General features: G+C 32.9%; 2 protein-coding genes across 2 annotated transcripts; both read right to left on the bottom strand.

Moving 5' to 3' along the window:
- Positions 1-13395: 13395 nt before the first annotated feature.
- Positions 13396-16059, bottom strand: LOC100853957 (protein ANTAGONIST OF LIKE HETEROCHROMATIN PROTEIN 1). Its single transcript, XM_003632295.4, has 2 exons — positions 15753-16059; positions 13396-14851 (listed from the first exon to the last, which is right to left on the bottom strand). Exons 1-2 carry the CDS (start codon positions 15898-15900, stop codon positions 13797-13799), a joined length of 1203 nt encoding a protein of 400 aa, XP_003632343.1. The 5' UTR covers positions 15901-16059; the 3' UTR covers positions 13396-13796.
- A 2336-nt stretch (positions 16060-18395) lies between these two features.
- LOC100852937 (sulfate transporter 3.1) lies at positions 18396-24093 on the bottom strand. The gene is made up of 11 exons (XM_003632279.4): positions 23550-24093; positions 23260-23467; positions 22941-23112; positions 22399-22464; positions 21336-21449; positions 20961-21077; positions 20158-20284; positions 19786-20072; positions 19408-19598; positions 18924-19086; positions 18396-18837 (listed from the first exon to the last, which is right to left on the bottom strand). The coding sequence occupies exons 1-11, from the start codon at positions 23890-23892 to the stop codon at positions 18661-18663; spliced, it is 1965 nt and encodes a 654-aa protein (XP_003632327.1). The 5' UTR covers positions 23893-24093; the 3' UTR covers positions 18396-18660.
- Positions 24094-24748: the final 655 nt, after the last annotated feature.

Genomic DNA, 24748 nt, shown 5'->3' with positions numbered 1-24748 from the left:
GCTCATACTTAAAAAATAAAAATAAAAATACACCAAGGAATCACAGTTTTCTAACAAACAAACACTTAGATAAATATATGTCGTGCAATGAGAGTGTTTAGGTTTTGATACTAAATACAGAGGTGGGTCTCGGCGGCCACCGGTAATGGTGGTGGTGGTGGTAATTGTGGTGGATGAGCCTGAGGGATATATAGGGGTTTGGCGAAAGGACCACGCATATCAGTTAAAAGTCAGCCTCACTGTTCAAGCCATTCTTTGATTTTTTGTGTTCATTACCATTCTTTCCATTTCTTACAGCCGTTTCACGAAACGCACTTGGTTTGTTAACGACTACACTACAAGAAAAAGGGTCTATGACATATTTTTTATTGACTAATATGTTGTTTTAACAGGCAACAATGACATATAATTTATATGTAAGCAAGCATGACATATGTGTAAATCCAAAACAATAAACATTATTTATATTTATAATGTGGCTGGCTAGCTTGATATAAAATCAAAAGTTAAGGTATGTGTTATCTTTATTTTATTTTATTTTATTTTTTCTTGCTTTGATTGTAATAATAATTATTGTTTGTAAGATTTGGATTGATGAATTAATATAAAATTTGAGTTCATATTTTTTGGTGAAATTTGTTAGATTAGTTTATAACTTATATGAGTTTTGCTCATTTAAATTATTTAATTTGAGTATGAGACAATTGTGATATATTTTAAATGTTATTTTGAATTTGTATATTAAATTGAGTTGATTTTGGTTGTGGATTTGAGTTTGTATATTAAATTAGATTTGAATTATAAGATATTAAATTTAGATCTAATTAAATTTATTTTAATTTATTAAATTTAGGTTTGGTTTATTGTGCTTATGTTCTGATTATTAATTTAGAAATTTTGAAGTAGGGTGTATGATGCGTAAGATATTTCTATTGGGTAATATTTGTTAATTTGAATCCATTTTGAATTGATGAAAATGAGAGTGTTTAGGTTTTTATACTAAATTCAGTGGGGGGTCTCGGCTGGCACTGGCAATGGTGGTGGTGGAAGGGGTTTTTTCACTTCGTAGTCTTCCTTCCAGTGATGGTGATGGAGCTTCGTAGTCTTCCAGTGATGGTGATGGAATTTTTCGCTTCGTAGTCTTCCAGTGATGGTGATGGAATTTTTCGCTTCGTAGTCTTCCTTCCACACACGCTACTTCTACCGCCCTCCCCACTCTCCTTTTTTTTTTTGTCTTTTCTTCCCCCATTTCTCCCTTTTGTATTTTTGTCTTTTCTTCATTTGTCAGACCATTATTTGCCCTTCCAACCACTGCTTGCCCCAAATTTCCTTCGTAGTCTCCAACAAGGTGTAAATTCATTTTGTTTTATCTTTATTTTTTTTTCTTGCTTTGATTGTAATAATAATTATTCTTTGTGAGATTTGGATGGATGAATTAATATGGAATTTGAGTTTTTTTTTTTGGTGAAATTTGTTAGATTAGTTTATAATTTATATGAGTTTTTTTTAAAAAAAATATTTAATTTGGGCATGAGATAATTGTGATATATTTTGGATATTATTTTGAATTTGTATATTAAATTAGACTTGAATTATAAGATATTAAATTTAGACATAATTGAATTTATTTTAATGTATCAAATTTTAGATTTGGTTGATTGTATTTATATTTTGATTATTAATTTAAAATTTTCGAGTAGGGTGTATGACATGTAAGATATTTCTATTGGGTAATATTTGCTAATTTGGACCCATTTTTAATTAATGAAATTTGTTGGACTAATTTGAAGTTTGAATTTGGATTTCAATATTTGTTTTGAACTTTGTACATTTCTGAATATTTACATTTGTCTTATTTTTATTTTTGCATGGACCTATTCCACTATTCGCTTTGAGATTTTGTTAGTTAAGTACGAATTTATGATACGTGGAGTATTAAATTTCGTAGAAGAAAATGAAACTTGGAAAGCTATAGGAAAACATTAACCTTATTATAGGTTTATTTGGGTACATATTTTATTTCTCACTATTATTTGATTTTATTTTTATCGATTTTTAAAAATATTTACTTGTATATGTTTATTCATTGTGTATAAAATTGAATATTGAACAAATCAGAAATTTTGTTTAAATAAGAAGAACAATTCATTAAATATGTTTTAATAAAATAATAATTCTAAAATATTCTTCTTAATAAAAATTCATAAAAATGTTTTTAGGAAAGTCCGTAAAAATGTTTTTAGGAAAAAAAAAAAATTGTTTGTGACAAAATTTGAGAAGTTGTTTTTAATGATAACTGTCCAAAAATTTATTTGTTTAGTACAAGTTGTCTAGAAAATTGATTTGTAAATAAAATTGTCCCAAAAATTATTTTTTAATAAAATTGTCCCAAAAAATATTTTTTTTAAAAATAATTTTTATTTTCTTAATTAAAATGAGATTCAAAGTAATTTTTAGAAATAAAGGATTTCAATAATTTTTTTAATAAGAATAGGATGAGGGTCATGTTTTGCAAATTGAAGTTGTAAAAATTTTTTTTTTTAATAAAATTGGATTGAAAATATTTTCATAAATAAAGTTTGTAAAGAAAATAATTCCCTTTGTAAATAAAATCAAATTGAAATAATTTTATAAATAAAGTTATAAAAATTCTTATTTTCTTTCTAACAAAATAAATAAAAAAATCTTTTTATTGTAAACAAAGTCAATTTGAATTTTTTTATAAATTCTTTTAATGACCATGAGTGTAAATAACCTTTTTGAAAATTGGATACAAATAAATTTAAATCAAATCATTTGTTGAAAATAAATTTGAAACTTTTTTTGTAAATAAATAAATTGGACTCATTAATTCAAAATTGTTTTTAATAAAGTCCTTTGAAATTTCTTGAAAATTAATTTTTTGAAATTTTTTTAATTAGTTTAGTAAATAATTTTATATAATTCTCTTGTCATTTATTTTGTACATTCTTGTAATTAGATTTTATCATCATTTTTGTATATATTGATTTGTTCATTTAATCTTGGTATTCATGATTAATTAATTAATCGTTACAATTCCTTTAATTCATTTAGTAGAAATCATATGTATATAGGTTTAAAGGGGTGCTATGACTTACCACCATACCTGAACTCGATTTTTGTAGACATATTTTTTCCAAATAAGGAGTTGCATAAGTTTCTTTCTTATTTTGTTGTTGTTGTTGTTTTTTTTTTTTTTTTTGAAAGTTTAAATGTCTCCAATACTTCAAATAAATTTTATATGTCTCAAAATCAATTATTAAAATAAAAATAGTAACAAGTCAAGACTGATGTGTCAAACTTTGATTGAAATGGTGCTTTCAAATTAATCCTACAAGTTGCAGGATATGGTTGTGAAAATGCTTCATTAAGTGAGCCAAATCTTCAAAATAAAGATAAGATAATGAAATGTAATTAATCTCCAATTGTCACATAATCGAGACACATGTTTAAAGATAAAACTAGTGGCCCCCATGAAGGTCTCTTACCCATAAAACATCGGAAACTTCCTATACCATTTGACTCGTCGATCCTCGAAAAAAGAAATAAGCAAAGTTTCGTCAATCCTCATAAAACATCACAAACTTTCTGTACCATTTGACTCGTCAATCCTCAAAAAAAGTCATAAGCAAAGTTTCGTCGATCCTCATAAAAACATCGCAAACTTTCTATACCATTTTATTCGTCGATCCTCAAAAAAAGAAATAAGCAAAGTTTCGTTGTTGAGTGACAAATGGGAAATTCATGGAAAGTTACAATCCTCACCGCATAATAGTGCACCTACATGTCTTCATTGACGTTGTTTTTTGACCGGAAGACCGGGAGCTAACTATTGATATTTTGGGTTATCTGGACACATACTTCGTGAAATGGTTTATGCATGTTTGTTGCTAGGGGCAATAAGATCAAGTTGGTAGGGATTCAAATAGGAGTATGTTTGACGATACCAAAATTTATCCTAATTTTATTTTATTTTAATTTTAATTTTAAATTTTATTTTATTCTTAGATTTTAAACTCGATTAAACTCCAAGTGTCACTCACCATTTTTCTCTCTCCTTTTGTATCACCTCATTCCCAGGACCACTGGTCCCCCCACCCTGTCTTTTGCTCCCGTACCACCCCATTCCACCTATTTCCAAAACCACTTGTCTCCCCATTTCCTCAATTTTTTTTTAAGGCTACGACCATGGAAGCGATGTATATCCAATGGTCAACATCAGTGCAACCACCTCCCTTTTGCTCCCATACCACCCCATTCTACCTATTTCCAAGACCACTCGTCCCGCCACCTCAACTATGACCATGGAAGAAGGTGCCCCCTCAAAAATGCCTCTTTTTGCCGTTGAGGGGACTTGAACTTTGGGGTTCAACTCATCTTACCACTAGGGCAAGTTTGCCCCTTGTTAAATGTAATGCACTAAAAATATATTGTCAAAAATGTGTACATGAGCTGGCAGCAAATAATCTCTTTGTCAACTAAGTGCCATAAACTCTCAAAGGTGTCCAAATTGTCAGAGAAAATAATTTTTGAATTAGAACATGAAAATCTTGAGCAATAGGTGCAAGTTAAGTCCTTGTTTGATGAAGTAAAAATGATGAGAATGGGGATGTGTCATGTATTGAGGGCACTTGATACTGATGTAGAGCATAGGGCTGAAAATAAGATTGATTAAGATCAAACAATCCTGAATGATATCATATGTCAACTAGAAAATACAAAAAGTTCTCTGTAAAACACAAAATGAACACTACAACAAAAATAATTTATGGTGTCACTTTTAAAATAATGACACCATATAGCTTAAAATCCATAAAGGTGACTGACCGAACTTCTCTATTGTACCAAAATACTTAGCCTTTTTACGTAGCAACTCTGGTCAAGAAAAAAAATTAGAGAAAGAGTCACTATGACTTTTATAGTATTCCGGGTATCGTCCTCAATGACTGACTTATGGAAATTGTCAATACTAGAATAAATGAATTGCTTTTGTTTAAATCCTAAAATGAAAAACAATATGTGAATAATGTGAAACTAAGTAAAAGAAATTAAATTAATAAAAAAATGAATATTGATTTTAAATTCAATTGATTCAAGTTTGGGGTTTTCCACAATCCAACCTAGGGTATAGAAATTAGAGAAAACAAGGGTCTTTTAAGTAATATGATCTTAGGGTTTTGGGATCCTTGGCCACTCACAATCAAGTTGAGTTCTATAACTCAAAATTGCATCCGAAACCTAATTTTTCCTTTTTAAAACAGATTCCTAAAACCATCAAATGAATGAGATTGATTATCAATTTAAGATTTGACTTTTTAACCATTCCTACTCCTTATAGCTTTGTTTAGGGGCAAATAACGGTAGAGAAGACGAGGATAACTAATGATCAAGAATTACCAAGAATCACTAGTATCAAGTAATAACCTACTGTATCATTCCCTAAATGAACTCACAGGGATTGGATAAAAAAATGATAAATTGTTGCCCAAACAATAATTAATCTCATTGTTACAATAATTTACTCATTGTCCCTATAGGTTTCCTAACCCTTAGGTTTTCATGCTTTAAGCCCCAAGTTGGCTCTTAGCTTCTCATGGGGATGATGTCACATTCACAATCCATAATAGGGTAAAAATCCATAATTTGAATAAAAAAAACTAAAAACAATATATTTAATAAAGAAGAAAAAGAAAACAAACCAAAGTTCTCGTCTTCTTCCACCTTCAATGTCAAACTTTCCAGAAACAAATCCAAGATTTCTAAAACCTAGAATTGAGAGAGTTTATATAATATCATCAATTATCTAACATGTGACACACTCTCATTGGCCACTTATTACAAAATAATTTCCTAAAAATGATTTAAAAATAATAAAATGGTGATTTCTAGTCGTGTGGGATCCACTTAGGGCGGATGGAGTGCCCTAGATGCAATTCCCAAGGTAGAGGAGGCGAAACATCAAAGTGGCAGTGGGTGAATTCGAAATTGGTGTCATTTTGAAGTGGATTTCGAATTCATAAGTTGAATAGATGCAATTCCCGAGGTAGAGGAGGCGGAACATCAAAGTTGCAGTGGGTGAATTTGAAATTGGTGTCATTTCGAAGTGGATTTCGAAATCATAAGTTGAATTTCGAAATGACCCTCTAGCTTGGTGCATGTTAGGAATTTGAGACTACTCCAAACTATGGTAATCACCCTAGAGGGGGGGTAAATAGGGTGATGGTCTCTTTTTCACAAATTTAAACTAAGCAAAAATAAGGGACAATTATATACAAGTATATAATAAACAAAATAAAGACAATTGCATATAATTTAAAAGAGTTAGGGAAGAGAGAGTGCAAACACGAGAGTTTATAGTGGTTCGACACTTCCTTGCCTACGTCTACTCTCCTCAACCTCTTAATCGAGTGAGGGTTCCACTATCTTGAAGCTTCAACCAAGCTTCCAATCTCTTTACAATTGGATTATGGTTCCAATTCACCCTCTTGGACTTTTGGCTCCAAGCACCCTTTACACTTCTCAAGAGTTATCCCACTCTTGAACAACCTCTCAAGTGATACCCTTCACTTGAGAAAATTCCTCTCAAAGATTTACAAATAAAATGATCTCTCAAAAATCCTAGCACAAGAACTTTAAGCTCAAATGATACAAGAGAAACTAGGATTGAATGGTGCATTAAATATATGCAAGTTTTGGAATAATGGTGCACTAAAAAAATACTCTTCCAAGGCTCAAATATAATCAAGAAAGATTTGGGAAGGTTTAGCTTATGAAACAATGAAGTTTGGAGCCTTTTTATAGAAGAAAAAAGTCATACTAGCCGTTGGGGGTTCGACCAGTCGAGTTAGGGGTCAACCGGTTGACTAACCGTTAGGAAAAGTGACCATTGGGCCTCAATCGGACCTCAACCGATCCTCAACCAATCCTCGACCGGTCCTCGACCGGACCTCAACCAGTTGAGGTTCAACCTTAACCGGGAAGAGAAGGCCACTGGGAGAGAGAAACTTTTTGGTCTCCCTCAATCGGTCCTCGACTGGACGAGCACAACCGGTCGACTGGTTGAACCGGTTGAGCCATTCTTTTGGCTCAACACTCAACCTTTTTCAACTTAAAACCTTTTAACACAAGTTTGAAAATCATTTAACACAAGGTTTTAGTTGAAAACATGAAATCATCCAATTCTTAAGATATTTAAAACAATATTACTCTTGGATGATTTTGGTGCATAAATAAAGAATGAAATGCATGAAAGTCCTAGTGCACTAACAACCTTACAAAGAGATCTTAAGAAGCTTTGGTCTTAAAAAACTCTTGCCTAATCACACTTAAAATGTAGTCATTAGTTCTAAACCTTGTTTTGTTATCATCAAAATCAAGATTAACCAAACCTTGGTTTCATAGTGCAGTTGTCTTCAAATGACCATAACTTCTTCATTTCAGTTCTAATTTGCAAATTGTTTCAAGCGTTGGACTCCTGACTTCCCGAGCTTCGAAACGATATATAGTATGTATATAATGGAATCCAAGAAGAGCTCATTAGAGCACATATTTTGGCTCCAATCAATGACACATCATATAAAAATTTTCAATTAGGATTGATGATATTAATTTTAGGTTTATAGTGTCAATTTTCGAAAAGTGACACCATATAAAATAATTTTTTTAAAAAATATTATAACTTAATGGGGTCACTTTGAGAATAATGATAGTATATAAAAAAGTCATTGTTTTCCCATACCCACAATCCAAAAAAAAATCTCATTCCATAACTCTAACCAAAATTTTCTTTTACCTCTTCTCACACCCATAGTTAACACACAACTGACTCTCAGGTAACCCAAAATCTCTTCTATCTATTATTTTCATTTTTTTTATTAATATCAAAATCTTTATTAGTACAATTGATTTATATTCATTGATTTGATATATCTGTAATATGAATTGTGTAAATAGTGTTTTTTTATTGAGTTGTAGGAAAGTAAAAACTAGGTTTAACATTTCACCATATCTTCTGTTTCATTGTTAAACCCATAAACCCCAAAATAAATGAAAATAAGAAAAATGAATGATTTTTTAATATTTTTCATACTCAAAATGAGAGATAAACATTTTACAATATAAAATTTTCTTTTGATCTTGCAAGAAATTTCATTTGATGAGACTTTTTGTTTGTTTTCAAGGAATATTATAGTCTATTGTGATGAGAATATTGATTGGTGATATTTGAAAATTAATTTTTTAGAAAATTATTCTCAACATTATCATCTCCCACAAAAGGAAAAAAGAAATACTTTCCATATCATGTTGGAGTCGGTTTGGAATGTTGGAATTAACAATTTTTTTTTTTTGTTTTTTGCTTTTACCTTCTTTTCTTATTGTTTTTATACTCATTGACCAAAATTTAGAGTAATTTGAGATTGATGATGAAATTTTCCTTTCAAGGTTAGAAAATTTCTATAAAATCCTTTTATTTCATAATTTTTTCAATTCCTTCTATAAAACTCTTCCTTTATCCTTTTTTTTTTTTTTTAAGAAGATGTTTGATAATTTTCTTTTGATTTTCTATGAAATTTCCTTTTATTGGACTGTTTGTTTATTTTATAAGAATATTATAGTATGTTGTGATGAGGATATTGGTTGATGATATTTGGAAAATAATTTTTGAGAAAATTATTCTTAATATTGTCATCTCCCGCAAAAGGATTCTAAAAATATGTTTTAATTTTGCCTTTTTTTTCTTATTGTTTTTATATACATTGACCAAACTTTGAAGTAATTTGAGAATGATGATGAAATTTTCCTTTCATGGTTAGGAAATTTCTATAAAATCATTTTATTATAATTTTTTTCCAATTTCTTCCATAAAACTCTTCATTTTTTTTTTTTTTCTGAAAAAGATGTTTGATAATTTATTGATCTAAAGAATATTAAAAGTAAAAAATTTAAAATATTGAATATTTTTTCCTTTGATGCTTTTATTTTATTATTATTTTTATTTGAACATATTTTTCTTATCCAATTTTTTTTATTAATTATTTTACTTAGAAAAAAAAATCAATTGGAGTTATGACTTAAAAATCAATAATTTTTATGAAAGATTCTTTAATTCTTTCTCATACTAATTTTTCTCTTAACATTTCTTAATAATGAATTAGGTTTTTGTTTATCTTATATACACAATTTTCATGCTTGTTATAATATCATGTCCTGTCATACTAGTAGTTGAAAACATTTTTATATTTTGTTACTAAAATTTTATTTTATATAATTGAGATGAAATTTAATGGACATTGTTATTTTACAAAATGAACATTAAAAAAATATTGAAATTAAGAAAATCCTTCCAAGAAATAAAAAAATATAAGAAGAATTAGATGTTAAAAATGATTTTTAAAAGTGTAATGAATTATAAAAAATAAATTTAAAAAGGGTAGATTTTAAGTGGAAGATTAGTATTTTCTAAAATTTTAAATTTATATTTTGATTTATAGTTTTGATTTATTTTTTATTTTCTTGAATTGTTTTTATTTGAGTTTAAATGCAACTACTTTGTTATGAGATTCATTAAAGAGATAATTGTTGATTCTACGGTTATTGCATTAAAGATTTTACTCATTTAATGAATTGTACATAGTTCCATACTTCCGATTATTGTGATATTAATGTTATTCTCATTTGATTTTAATTTGATGACAAAAAACATATTCTCAAGTAAAATTTGATGAAATTAGAGGAGAATGAATTACTTTTGTATTATAACTAATCATGAATCATGTTGATGTATTGTAATCATGCATGGTGAGTACCTTAGTTGTTACATAAATTTTCCATTGATATTGTATAACATTACTTATTCTTTATGAGGTATTTTTATATCAAAATAGGAAAAAGAAAAAAGAAAACATTAGTACTTAGATTTGTTTATTTTTTATAATATCACATTTTTATTTTCAATAAGAACTCTAAAACTCATTAAACTATAAAATGCAGGTATACACTCTTGGGAGACAGTATGAAGAATAAAAAGAAATGAGAAAGAGACAACAAGATTTGAGTTTTTAGATGTGACTCTTATGTCATATATTATACGACATAAATGTTACTTTATTTGGAATTTAGAATTTTGGGTTTTTGGATGCAACTCTTGTGTCATTTTATGGTTAGCCTTTTTTATGCATATGAAATGCAGGTATCGATGAATGTTGGGAGACTTAACATTTCTAAATCATGTTTTAATGTGTATTCACTTTTCTTTTTTTAGTTTTGGTGGGTTTGTAGTGTTTGATGTACTATCGTTTTGTAAACATTTGATATACAAATATTAGTGGATGATGTAATGTATTATAAGTTAATTCATAAACATTACGAAAATATATGTTAAATGTAATATAATTATTATATTTATGAACAAAATTTACACACGTTAATCTTATTTATTAATAAGCATTACAAAATTCTATAGGTTAATCAACAAAAAAACAACCATATCTTCTATAATCATTTACAATGATGTGATACTATAACTCAAAAGTGATGCATTTAACGTGACATCATAACTCAAAGATGATGCATTTAATATGACACTTTATGTATCTCACACAGCTTTATATCAAATTAAGCATCACTAAAAATATATGATGTCGTTTCTGAATATGTCACCATTTATCTACTTTGGTGTCGCTTTCAAATACATCACCAATTGGTGCCATCTATGGTGTTAGTGGATAAGGTGATACTATATTGTAGTGACACCCTATGTCAGAAGTTAGTTCTTGTTATAGTGCTGGAGCAACTGGGCCTGGAAGCAACAGAGCTTGCAACAGAAAGAAACACCCTTGATGAAGGGTTCAGGATCAGGAGTGAGCAGATCTCATCATTGCAGAGTGAGACCCACCAACTTCTGAAGGTGAATGAAAAATTGAGGTTGAAAGTAAGGGAGGGTGATCACAAAGAGAAAGTTCTGACAGCTGAAATAGAGATTCTGCAAGGAAAGCTGTTGGAATTGCAAGGGGCTAGTTCATGGAAATTTGCAGAAAGAGAATTCTTTGATGCTTGAAGAAAAAAGATCTTTGTCAAAGAAGTTCTTATCCTTGGAGGAGGAGAAACGCATCCTAGAAGAAGAAAATTGGGTTGTCTTTGGTGAAACAATATCTCTAAGTAACCTTTCTTTGATTTTCAAAGACTTTATCACTGAGAATCTGTTCAACTAAAAGAGCTTGGTCAAAATCTTGAGGAACTTCATAATGTGAACTATGCCCTTGAGGAGAAGGTGAGGACAATGGAGGGGAAGTTGGGAATGGTAGAAATGGAGAATTTTCATCTCAAGGACTCACTGGAGAAGTCAGAGAATGAGCTGAACACTGTCAATTCTTTCGCTGATCAGTTGAATCATGAAATTGAAAATGGAAGGGATATATCGTCTGGGAAGGAAACGGAACTTCTTGAAGCATGCCAGAAGCTCAGTGCTTTGCAGGATGAGAAGGTGGAGTTGCATAAAACAGTGGAAGTTGTAAAGAGTGAATGTGATGAGGTTAAGGTGATAAGAGAAGATCGGGAGAAGCAGATCCTAAAACTATATGAAGAGAATGATCATCAAAAGGAGAATGGATGCCTTCGTGAAGTAAATAGGGGTTTGGAGGCCAAATTGTTGAAGTTGTGTGAAGAAATTGAAGAAGCTAAAGTTAAGAGAGGAAACCTTGAATCATGATTTGCAAAGGGGAAGAGATGAAGTTGAACTGTGGGAAACAGCATTCTTTAGTGAACTTCAAATCTCCACTTTTCGTGAAGCATTTTTTGAAGAGAAGGTGCATGAGCTTATCAAAGCATGTGAGGGCCTTGAAAACAGAAGTAATCTGAAAAATATGGAGATTAAGCTATGGGAAACTCAAGCAGCAACATTCTTTGGTGAACTTCAGATCTCCACTGTTCATGAAGCATTGTTCAAGGAGAAGGTGCATGAGCTTATTGAAGCATGTAAGAGCCTTGAAAATATAAGTAATTCTAGAAGTAGGGAGATTGAGCTGCTGAAAGAAAAGAGTTAACAAATTGGAAGGTAAAAAGAATACCTCTAATTACTTAGGTTATGTCAGTTTGATTAGATATAATATGGGATAGGGTAAGAAGGGGAATAATATATCATATCTATGTTTGGTTGGTAATGAGATAGAATAAATTATTATTTTTTTATTCTATCTCATATTTAATTAAATATAGGATAAGTGGTGTGATATATTATTTATTATTATTTTTATATTCCTTTTACATATGATACGCTAATCATAAGTTAAGACGTAGGATATACATATTTCATATATCATAAATTTATTTATTTTTTATCAATTTTTATATTACTTATTTTATAAAATAAAATTTTTATTATAAAATTAAATTTTTGGTTAAAAAAGGAACTAAAAAATATTTATAAAATATATGGTAAAATAAAATTAATATATATATAAATTATTTTTATATATTGAATGATATAATATAAATTTGTTTTATTTATTAAATTTAAATATTTTAATCATGAATATTATTAAACATAATTCCATATTTTTTTTAAATGGAAAAGACTGAAATGCAATATAATTTTACTTTAAACATTGGAAAATAATGTATATTCTATTTTTTTTTATTCATTTTACAAATTAAATATAAGTATAACATTATATATCATTAGAACATGGGTGATAATGGTTGTGGTAAGCCTTACTAGCATGCACACATTGACACAATGTCATTAATGTGGTGCTGTCCATAAGTGTAATGTCATGGAGTCCTGTTGTGGCACACAACATGAACTATGCTTGCCTCAAGTAAAATGAATTAGCAAGGTTAATATACATAAGCCAACGATGTAATGGACATAGACTATGGATTGAGGCTCAACACACAGAAGCAAACATTGTAACAAAACATATGGGCTAAGAGGACTTGGCACATATGGGGCCATCTATACATACATTAGTGGATTGTGTGGCCTGCATGGGCTCTACATGATCTAGCACTTGGTGTTATCAAGTGACCAAGTAAGGGCTATGAGATCCTAAGAGGATGACGGTTGGAGGCACAAGAACGCTAAAGGTGAGATGACCGAGAGAGTGGACTGCTGAGCATGATAAGGTGGCATGAGTAGAAGCAAACAATACAACTCTTGAACTGGCTTAAGGGATTCGTAAGGGCCACACAACACCAAAAATTTGGGATGAATTCTGTGCTTGTGACAGTTATCATGGTTAATTATCATATGAAATGACTTTCCAACTGAACAAAAAGTGGATTGAGGGTTTTATGTTGGGTTTGAACATTTGAATTCCAACAGCACTAGAAAAAAAAATCATTTTTTGAAATCCTAAAGAAGAAACCAAGGTGCAATAGCAAAGGAAACATATCAAGGCTAGGCAGAATGATTTTCATGGATGTTCAATAGTGATTACAATGAATCCTCATTCAGCGTGGGTACATCCTAGTTGGGTAGTTCATCCCCCCTCCCATGCATGGGACTTGTACAGAACAGCCATTGAGATTGTCCCTGAGTGTTCCATCAGAAAGGAAATGTTAACCAATAGCAGATATAACACTCATGAAGTTTACCAGAACCCATGGCACTATCATAACAACCTTAACATTTTAAAGGTACTTCCTCTCATCAACTGAGTCTAGAAACTCACATCGGAACTTCGCCCGGACATCTTGTTAAGTAGGCTCGAGCTCAAACATAGGTTGAGCCAACACAGTCAAAAGAATTAAGCTTTGGAAGTGACGAGGGAGATTGATCAATTTGATGGAGCCTTCTCTTTGCCATGCTGCAAGTGTTTGGCTATGTTTTCTCTCATGGCTTTTCCCAATGGATCAACTTGCTTACAGCATTGTTGTCCATAACCTGGGTCATGATGGCTAGACAAAGCAACATCTGGTTGCAATTTATCTTTACTGTCAATGATAATATTGTGAAGCAGACAACAGACCAAGATAATACTTGGGAGTTTCCGTTTATCAGGTCTCCACATAACTTTACTAAGGATCCTCCAAGTGCCCTTCAACTGTGAGAATGCCCTCACTGCAAGCGACCGTGCAGCCTCATGGTTTGTCTTGAAACCCGACATGGAGGATGGGATGTCATTATACTCACAAGGAGTTATGAGCCATGGAAGGAGAGGATAGCCAACCCCACCTACAACATATTCTCTGATCTCCGCCCCTTCAGATAAAATTCTGACGTTCCCATTCAAGCGCTCACCAGCCTCGCAGTTTCTATAAAATCCTGTACACTTCAAGAGTCTAGACACAGTCATGCCTCCAGGCCAACCCGTCACAATATCTAGAAATCTCATCTCATCGTCAACAACTCCCTGCAAGAACATGCTGTAATTATTCTCTTGGTCGCACCAATCATCTGAAGTTTGAACGGCGGGAAGGGTCATAATGATGTGAGTTGCATCAATGGCTCCACAACAATTGGACAATCCATATGATGTTTCAAACTTGGACTTGATTTCCTCCATTCTATTGAAATCAGGCCACCTGAGATGGTGCTTAGCTCGTTCTTCCACTGCTTCAATGAACCTCCAAGTCACCTGAGAAACAGTGGACTGGCCAACGCCAAAGGCAGCTCCAACAGAGACTTGGGACTCACCGGATGCCAACCTTCTCAGGGCAATTGCAACTTGTTTCTCCACACTAAGAAGCCTTCCCTCAATGTTGATGAGACCCGATGGCGGCCTTGACACAAGATCCTGTCTTACAAGTGAACAGATGTAGTCAAATGTCTTCTTTGACACCCTGAAGAAGAATTTGAATCCTTCTGCCTCGTCGGTGGGTATGGCTGAACCTGCAAGTCAGTGATTATATAAACAAGATTTAAATAAAAGGTTTTGATTCCTGGGCTAGAGTAAACCAAATTCTCAACCAGCTCTTTACAGCCAAAACCTTTCAAAAATTTGAATTATTAAGCTAAATTTCACGTACTTTTTAACCACATATCTAGATTATTCATTCAAATTCTCATCCCAGCTAAATAGCATACATTTAACGGCTGACTTATCTGGTATTTTAACCAAGATTTTCCAAAATTTGCCCAATTTTCTGAATTTGTGAACTTGTACACCCAATTTCTACATAATTTGGTGATTTAAATTAAGTAAACTTCAACATTTCCAACTCATGATGTTTGCTAACAACATACAGAATGTTGTCAATCATTAAAATTACAATCACTGACTGTATAAAAAATCTTCATCACACTAGCATTCTTGAACGGATTGCATTCATCCCTCCACTTTGTTGCTGAGAAAACTGAGGAAAAGAAAAGGAGGTGAATCGCATGCTCATAGTACCTCCAAGGAACGATTTTCCATGAAAAGAAGAGAAAACAACATGAAAATTCACCCAAACTAAGTCAAATTAATTGAAATAAAGCTCAACTGAACGGAGCATTGTTTTTTTTTTTCTACGCTCCCAAACACCCAAAAATATGAATTTCAAAAGAGCAATTTCTCTTCTTTTCCAGCATTTTCTAAGAAACCAAACAAAACAAGGGCTTTGCGCTATAAAACAGAGAAAAAAAAAAAAAAACACAATCAGTGTCAAGGAGACTAAAATCAAAGCTCTAACAACCAAAAATAACCTAATAATGCGAATACCCTTGGAGCTGATTTCACAAATTTGAAAATTTTCCCATATCAAATTCGAAGCAATTGGAGGGTGGTGTGTTACGGAACCAAAAATAAAACCTGGGATTGGAGAGTTCTTTTGCCAGAAACTGTCCCACCAGTCAGATTCAGTGGCTCTGGGCTCTATTGGAACTACGCTCATGCTTTTGCATTTCTTCGATTTCTTCGATTCTCGTTTGGCTTTTTTGGATTTCTTGGGAGGAGCCATCGAGCAGAAGAGGGATTTTCCACTGTTTGGTTTGGGGGAAAATTTTGCACAAATGCCAGTTGCAAGAATCTGAAGTAACGAGAGCTGGAGTTCTTTTCGTCGGGAAATGTTCGTTTCCCGAGAAAAATATTCCGAAATTTAAATGGGGTCGGGCCCAAGTCCAAGTCCAACCACAACTACTGATGGGTTTTGGCCATTAGACCAGTCCTTTGATAGTTAGGTTTGAGCTTGGGCTTTAGGAAGCCCAATTTGGTATCACCTTGTAGATGATATTTTGGAGGAGAGTGGATTCACTCTCCAAATTTTCAAAATAATAAATATTTTTGAACTTAGTATAAAATTATATTGTCCGTCATCATTATTTAGAGAAACAAATTGAAGAATTAGTTTCATAGATAATTTATTTCCTTTGAAAAAAGAAATATCCATATTCGGTATGTTTGGAATGTTAAAATAGAGAATGAAAATGATAAATTTATTTCATTTCATCTTGCTTATTTTTACTTAGATTACTTTTTAAAACGAGAATAAAAATAAAAAATTTATTTTTATAAAAAGCAAAATATACTTTTACTACTATTTTGGGTTTGTTTGAAAATTATTTAATTAAAAAAACAAATTTAAGAATTTTTCATTGAAAATAATTTTTTGAGATTTTTTATTTTGAAAATAAAGTGATTTTTTTATAACAAATTTAAGACATTTTCATTTTTTTTTTATAGCATCTTGAAAAATAATTAGAAACATAGATAATGGGTTAGAAACTTTTGTATTATATATGAATGTATAGTACCTTTATAGACAATAAACTAATAAAAGACATTATTAATCAAGTGATGCTAGATATGCAAGTAGAGCATAATCCACATATACCCAAATCTCATTATTTTGGCACCTTATATATGATCTCATTATTTTATTGTTGGGATTGAGTTCCTAAAATTAAAACATGATGTCCATTTTCTATCATTTTGGTGTATTGACATTGATTTGAACATTCAACTCATGTCTCTTATATTGTACATGACTTGGATGCATTAGGAGTTATATAAAAGATACAAGTCATAAGTTCCTTGTAAGTAGATAAGTTGTCCACAACCGGTTTATAGACTTGAACACTCCACTAGAAATTGTAGTACACCACCTCTTAATTGGAGGAATGACTTATCTTGGTCGTTGGGATGATTTTCCCATGATAAGTGCATTAGTGTATGTGATGTACACTAGACATGACTTCCGGTGAATCATGATTCAAGACTATCAATTGTTATGATTTACTAAGCTACTATACTATATGGACTCTCAATCTTGAGAGAATGATATCTCATGGGATTGAAATAGTGTGTCCCCTTACGTGATCTAAAAGGATATGTGATTATAAAATTTGTGGTCATAGTAATTCTTTTAGTGAAATTTGACTTATGGTCATTGGAGTTAGAGTATGTTAGTTCATCATATAATAAGTGAGATTTGTAACTTAAATATTTGAGAGGTAATCTTGATAAGTGATAGTACTGTTTTGTTAGATTATGTACACCAGTTCATAAGGAGTCTGCATGCAGTGAATAGCAGGTCATTGACCCAAACTTTATCTCATTGTTATTTACATAGGGTATTGGAGTGCAATTGATTCTCTTTAGTAGAATATTAAATCAATTTCATAATTGGATTATAAGGGAGACAATATTCCTATGGGTCCCAATGGTCCCCGCTTTGAGTTCATATACCATGATGACATGGTTTATGAGGGCTGGATTGACTCTAGGTTCATTCTTGTGTATAGGGGTTTTTTAGTAATTGCGTAAGATTGCATAGGTGATAATAAACAAAGTTTCTAGTTTGGGTTAACTATTTAATTAGATGATCTTATGTGGTTAATTAATAAATTATGACTCGTTTTAAACTACATTAAATTACTTGAGTCTTAATGGGCTTAAGTGACTTAAGCCCAATGAGTAACCTTATAAATATTCCTTTATGGGTTAGAATTTCGACTTTCAGTTAGTCTTCTTCCACCTTTAGAGAGAGACCCAAAACTCTTCTCTTCCATTGCCCACACTTTGGAGTGCTAAGTGTATGAGTCATCGAGTAGAAAATCTTGGGTGTACAAGATCTTTAGATTTTATAAGCATGTTCTTCATTAGATGAATTTTGATATGAGAACATCCATATCATAGGTATGGACACTTTTTTCTCTAGATCTTTTATCTTAATATGGTTTTTATGGTCATATGTTTCCATTATGTTAGATCTAAAGAGCCTTAAGAATAGTTGCATACACCCAATGAGATCTAGGGATAGGGAACGGAGTAATGCGAGGTTCCCAACACTTATACCTTAATCTCATTGTCTTAGACTTTGACCCATTGTTTTATATATCTTATTCACAATTGTTTGTAACTTATTCCATTTGTTTATATCCTTGTTTAAACTATCCAAATTAAAAGCTTGATGAGTACTAATTTGGTATGATTGATTTTTCCATAACACAAATCTTAGAAAACTTACAATTTATTTAGATGGGGATGAGGAAAGCATAGCCCAGTGACATTCTCCACACAAGCCCAAAATGCTACTTTCCATATCTACTGATCTTCTGTATTACATCCATATACATTACAATTACTTGAAAACCCTAAAGTTGGAAGGAGAAAAAACCTCCAACTTTCACCAACTTGGTACAACTTTATGAGCTATATTTGATAAGTTATTATTCCAAATTCTTGGGGTGTTTCTCCTTCTCCACTGATCTCTATTAACTCAAACCATGCTTGAATCATCAGTCATAGCTTTTGGCTTGCATGTATGAAGCATGAAGTTGCATGCTCCCACAGCCTCCCCCACTGTCAGATATATCCACTCCTGCCCTAATACCTCTATAAACTTGGACTTGTTCATCTTCTTCATCACTTCCCCTCCTGGATTCGCTAGTACAAGCTGTGAAAAACCCGAAATTAGTGTTAGTTTTGCCTTGTGTTCTTGGATGGAATTTGAAGATTTAGGTTAATTAAGTAATGAATTACCTTGAGCCCGCTTCTTTCCATGCTCTTCTTCACCTCCTCAAGCATGCTAATCCCACTTGTGTCGATGTTACCAACAGCCCCCATGTCAAGTATAACATACTGTAAACTGGATTCTCCAGCTGCCTTCAGCTTGTCTTCCTCCTCATCGATCCATCTCGATATCCTAACAACGGGAAAAGCCAGTCCCCTTGTCAGTACTTCTATGGAAACTCTTTATGATATTTATGAATTTTTCTTAACCAAATAGATGTATTTTAAAGTCATAATTCCTAGGTATAGAGTGGACAATATCTACATGATTTGAAGAGTTTTATTGGAAATAGTTTTAGACCTGATCTCCAATCCTATTGTGAGGGTTTGATTGGTCGTAGAAATTTTGAAGTCATGAGAGCCGTTTGAACTGAAAGTGGATAATAATAACTAAACAGTTTGGAGCGGGTTATTCCACTCTCCTTGTGAATGTCTATATATATATATATCATACCTTTCTCTCAAGTAGCCTGCATTGGCGAAGTAAATGGGGGCATCAATCTCAAGTATGAGAACTCCTGGAACTGTGCTTGCAGCTGGGTATTGGTCAACACTTCTGTATATCTTGGAGTTGGGGATGTTCCCAAGCACCGTAGTCCTTGGCCTGGCCACAAAGAGAACCATCCTGAGAAGAGATATGGCCACCTGCATTTGGGGACAAATGTAAGGCTGAGTGAGTAGAAGTTATTAGAATTGATTCAAATGTGAGGTTGAGTAAGAACCCAATTTTAAGAAGTGTTTTTAATATTTTTAACAAGAAAGATTAAAAATGTTTGCTAAAATCAGATACTCCAAAAGTAAGACAAGTTAAGTAAATGGTACGGAGTCATACGGCTAGGACTAGGCCGATCTCCACGCTGCCAAACACCACGCCAATGTATGCGGCTATGCAGACTATGAAGTCGAATTTGTCCACCTTCCAGAGATGGATGGCTGCATCATAGTCTATGAGGCCAAGCATTGCAGCTATGATAATGGAGGACAGCACCACTAGGGGAGTGTAATGGAACAGTGGTGTGAGGAACAACAGTGTGATCATCACTGCCATTGCCATCACAATGTTTGACACTGCTGTCTTGCACCCTGCATTGAAGTTCACTGCTGATCTCGAAAAAGGCCCTGCAATTTCATCCCCAAACTATGCTTAATTCTTGTTATTTGCTTTCCTGACAGACTTAATAATTGGGAAAAGGCCAAGTTATACCAGTGGTGAGATAGCAAGAAGTGCAAGAACCGGCAATGTTCATCATCCCAAAAGCAATCATCTCTTTGTTCCCATCAATATGGTAGTTCTTAAACATGGCAAAGCTTCTCCCCACTGCTATTCCTTCCTGCATTATTCAGCATCATCATCGATTAAAGCTCGTTTATAATATCTGTTGAAAAAACAATTCAGATAATACAAAAATCCGGAAAACTTTTCTTTCGAGGCTCCGACCAAGCCTGACCCATAAACAGAAAGTTTCATCTGGGTACATTAGCATTATTTGGGTAGCAGCAATGCACCCAACAATGTACGAAATGTTAACCCACCCAGATTCCATGATTCACCTACTCACATGCAGCTGTTACCACAAAGAGCCTGATACGGTCAGACCAAGTGGGTACCTAAAGAGTCCAAGTAACCACCATTTAGCTGTATATATCTATATTCATATGAACCCTAAAGCTAAGGTCACCCGTGAAATTGAATTGGCCTCTAGCGCTCAAGTCTAGCGACCATTAGGTGACAAAACCCCACTTCATATTCACCAATCAAACTCATCTAGTCAAGTGTGGCCAATTGGGGGCACGCCCTTGTTGCTTGCACGTTTTCATGTCCTATGGGATTCTATATGTTATAATATACATAGATCGGGTTGTTTTAAAATTGGTTAAAAAATTCACTAAAGCCCTAAATTAAAACCGATACAATTATTATTATATCTTATATTAAAAAATACTACAAATTAATATATGATATATAACAATGATATGTTATGTAATTTTTTACGAAACGAAACATACTGCCAATGCGATGATGCCAATAATGATGCCGATTTTAATGGCAGTCGAAAGATACGGGGATCCAAAAGGTAGGTCGCTGAGGGAGGGTGGATTGAGACCTTTCTTCAAGTTTCCAATCTGAGAATAATCACAACGATAGACACCAGATCAGAGCCTGCACATAATTGAAATCATAGCGGCAAGAAAGTGACAAAAATGAGGGTGACCCACCAATCAGAGTTGTCCAAGTAGTGGAACCCACAGTAGATTTGATTTATGGTGGTCCAACTAGCATTATTGGACGGTCAGGATTGGTGGGTCACGGTTGCTTTTATTTTTTTTGGATGAGAGATAGAGACTGATAAATGATATGATGGGTGACATAGGAATGCTCACCACTTGGACACCGTGTCTCTCAGCGTGGGTGAGATAAACGAGAAGACTTCCTAATATCACTGACGTCAATGGTGCCATTGCTGATACCCAAAAGAACTTGGGTCTCCTCTTGCTCTACAACAAAAAAAATCAAGTAATTTAAACAAAAAAAAAAGGAAATATTTAGTTAAAAGATGAAATAATCCTGAATCTAATTCTTCCCATATTTTTACTTGAAAAATGAGACATAAATACCCTTTATCATTTTAATTATTTACATATAAATTTTCAAAAAAAAATTAATTTTACAAAAAAAATAATTATGGTATTTTTATCAGACAAAATAATAAATGATTAAATTTTAAAAATTGGATTTTCATTAATCCTTTTAATCAAATAATCTTTAAAAAAAATAGAATTTAATCTTATAAAGACAAGTTTTTTCAATCTATTCTCATTTCTAATCAATGTCCTATGAATGGTTTTTCTTAAAAGAATTCATTTCAATAATAATAATAATAATAATAATTTATTTCAACTAATAATATTTTTTTATTATAAAGCATAATGGCCAATTAGTCAAGTAAAAAAAAATGCAAGATTAATATTTTACTTGGTCAACAATTTGATTTTTTTTTTAATGAAAGCAAATGCTAATTAAAATACCCTTTTGGAAAAACACTTCTCCTTTGGCAAAAAAAAAAAAAAAAAAATCTCTTAAAAGAAGAAAAAGGTCCTCCAAGATAATTATCTTTGACTGGGTAAATTCTTTCTTATCAACCTAGAAAGCAGCAAAAAGATTCCACCAAGTGGAATAAGTGGGAGCAGGTCGGGGTTGAAATAACATTTCATGATTTACCAAGAAAAATTAATAATAATTTAAAAAGGCAAGAAGTTGATGGAAGTCATGGAAGGACAACAACCCCTATTTGTTAAACATTCTTTTTGTTTTGTTTAATAATTAACCCTTTACTTAGAGTGATCATACTTGACTAATTGGCTACTTGAAAGGATGGTTGTAACTTGTAACCATAATAGTATGAAATTCAAGAGTGAGTTATATATGGGTTGGGGGTTTACTTACGAAGTATTTTGTAAGCATGAGGAAGAAAAGGAAACAACATCCAAGCACTCCACTTTCCCATCTCCACTGCAATGAACCATCACTATCACATATTAAAGCTGGAGAATATTATCCACTAATCAATTACTGCCAACCAATGCTACAACAAAAATACTAATCACTATTGGTAATTCTAATGAAAACCATAATCAAAAGACATGTAGTATTAATAATTATTACTCGATAATTATCATATTATCATGAAGATTTTAGTATGTCATATCTTGTTAATGATCTCATTATGGTCCCCGTAGTGCAGATTTGATTACTTTATATTTTTTAATAAATCATCTCATTACTTTATATCCAGATTTTTTTTTTACCCAAAGTTGAAATCTTTATCGGATTCTAAGTATGGTGTAACTTAGCATTTAGAGAGAGAGAGATGGATGTGTGTACAGTATTATCTTATAAAAGCCTATGGAAAAGTGTAATATTAATATATTATAAGTGTTTTTGAGAAATGGGTGATTGAGCAGGTGGGGAAGGGAAGAAGGAAAAACCTGGTGTGTTTGGGTGAAGACAGAACGCATGACAGAGACGATATCGGTGCCATGGGTGAAATGGTCGAGACCCAGAATCCCTTTCAGCTGTTGCAGACACACAACTGTTGCAGCTCCTCCCATGAACCCCACTATGGTTGCATGCGACAGAAAATCGACCACAAACCCTAGCCTGCCATTCACCACACCCCACTTCTGTTAATGTTTTCAACTCAAGTTTATGGTAGGCCAACCATATATGAAAGAAGACAATTGCTATTATAATTTAATCATGCAAAAATCCAAAAAAAATACTCGGAGAGATATGGAGAGTCATCACCTCAGAAGGCCAAGCGAAACTTGAAAAACTCCAGCAAAGAATGTGGCTAGGAAAGCGAGGTGAAGATAAGTCTGGGGATGTTCATTGGCCTTCACTTCATTCCCCAGCATGGAAGCTATCAGAAGCGATCCAACCGCTACTGTCCCCACCGCCAAGTCTCTGGAGCTCCCCATCATAGCATAAACCAGCGGCGGAACGAAGCTCGAATCTGCATTTCAGGACATACCCATTATCCAAAACTGTGAAAAGGATGTTAAGATTGAATTGGAATCAAAATCTGTGACACTCACATAGCCCGAGAATTGGCGGTAGATTGGCGAGTTTGGCGTAGCTGATCCCCTGAGGGATGGCGAGGCTGGCGATGGTGATGCCGGAAATCAGGTCGGCCTTCAAGAACTGGAAGCTGTAGCGAGGACCCCATTCGAGGATGGGAAAAAAGTACTGAAGTCCCAGTATGAATTTCCTCGAAGCAGGCTGGTTCTTGAATTGCCGAAGCGGGTCATCGGGGAAGAAGGTCTCTTTCAGAGACGTCTTGAGCGATTTCGTGAAGGGTTGCGGCGGTGGAACCGCCACACGATGGGCACACTCCACTCCCGTCGCCGGGTACTTGTAGTCACCGTTTCCCATGCTCATACCTCCAAAAATATTACACCAAGGAATCACAGTTTTCTAACAAACAAACACTCAGATAAATATATGTCGTGCAATGAGAGTGTTTAGGGCTGGTTTTGATACTAAATTCAGAGGTGGATCTTGCCACCGGCAGTGGTGGTGACGGTGGTGGTGGTGGTGGTAATGGTAATGGTGGTGGAGGAGGGTGGTGGGTTTGAGCTGAGACTGAGGGAGGGGTGGCCATGATTTATAAAGGAGTTGTTTAGTGGGCAAAGGGCCCCACATGAGTTTGGTGGTGTTCAAATTTCTGGCCAGTTCTAGCTTTGAGTTCTTCCCAAATTGGTGCTACTTCACTAGTATACTTTAGTTTGTAGGACTAGTGTCCTAACTATTTTGCCATCTACCCTATTCCAAGATGCAAAAATGCAAATCAATCACTCAATGCTAATTTTATTCTTTGACCCAAAACATTTTTATTGATATCTTAGTATCACTTTTTTTTTTCTTTATTTATAGTTTTAAATGAATTTAATTAAATATTAAATGGTGTTTGTTTTCTTGATTGAATAAAAAAATGTCAAAATATTTAATTTTTTTATTCAGTTAAAATTAATATGTTGATATCAATTAAAATATAATTAAATTGAACCTTTTGACTTTTTCTCTTCAACTAAAAAATAAAAGTCCCGTCATCTCTTTATTACAAAATTGAGCAAATGTTGATATAATGACTTTGATAAATCCAAGAGGTTAGAAGTTTGGTAAAAGGTTATTTTTTTTCACTAGTAATATAATGTCAAAGCAATCCTAAATCATTTTCCTTGACCTAATTGAAATTATTACCCTAGTAGTTTGTACCTAAGAATGATTGATATTC

The sequence above is a fragment of the Vitis vinifera genome, chromosome 7 (assembly GCF_030704535.1).
Source record: "Vitis vinifera cultivar Pinot Noir 40024 chromosome 7, ASM3070453v1".
NCBI classification, from domain to species: domain Eukaryota; kingdom Viridiplantae; phylum Streptophyta; class Magnoliopsida; order Vitales; family Vitaceae; genus Vitis; species Vitis vinifera.
This window is presented reverse-complemented; position numbering and strand designations above follow the sequence as displayed.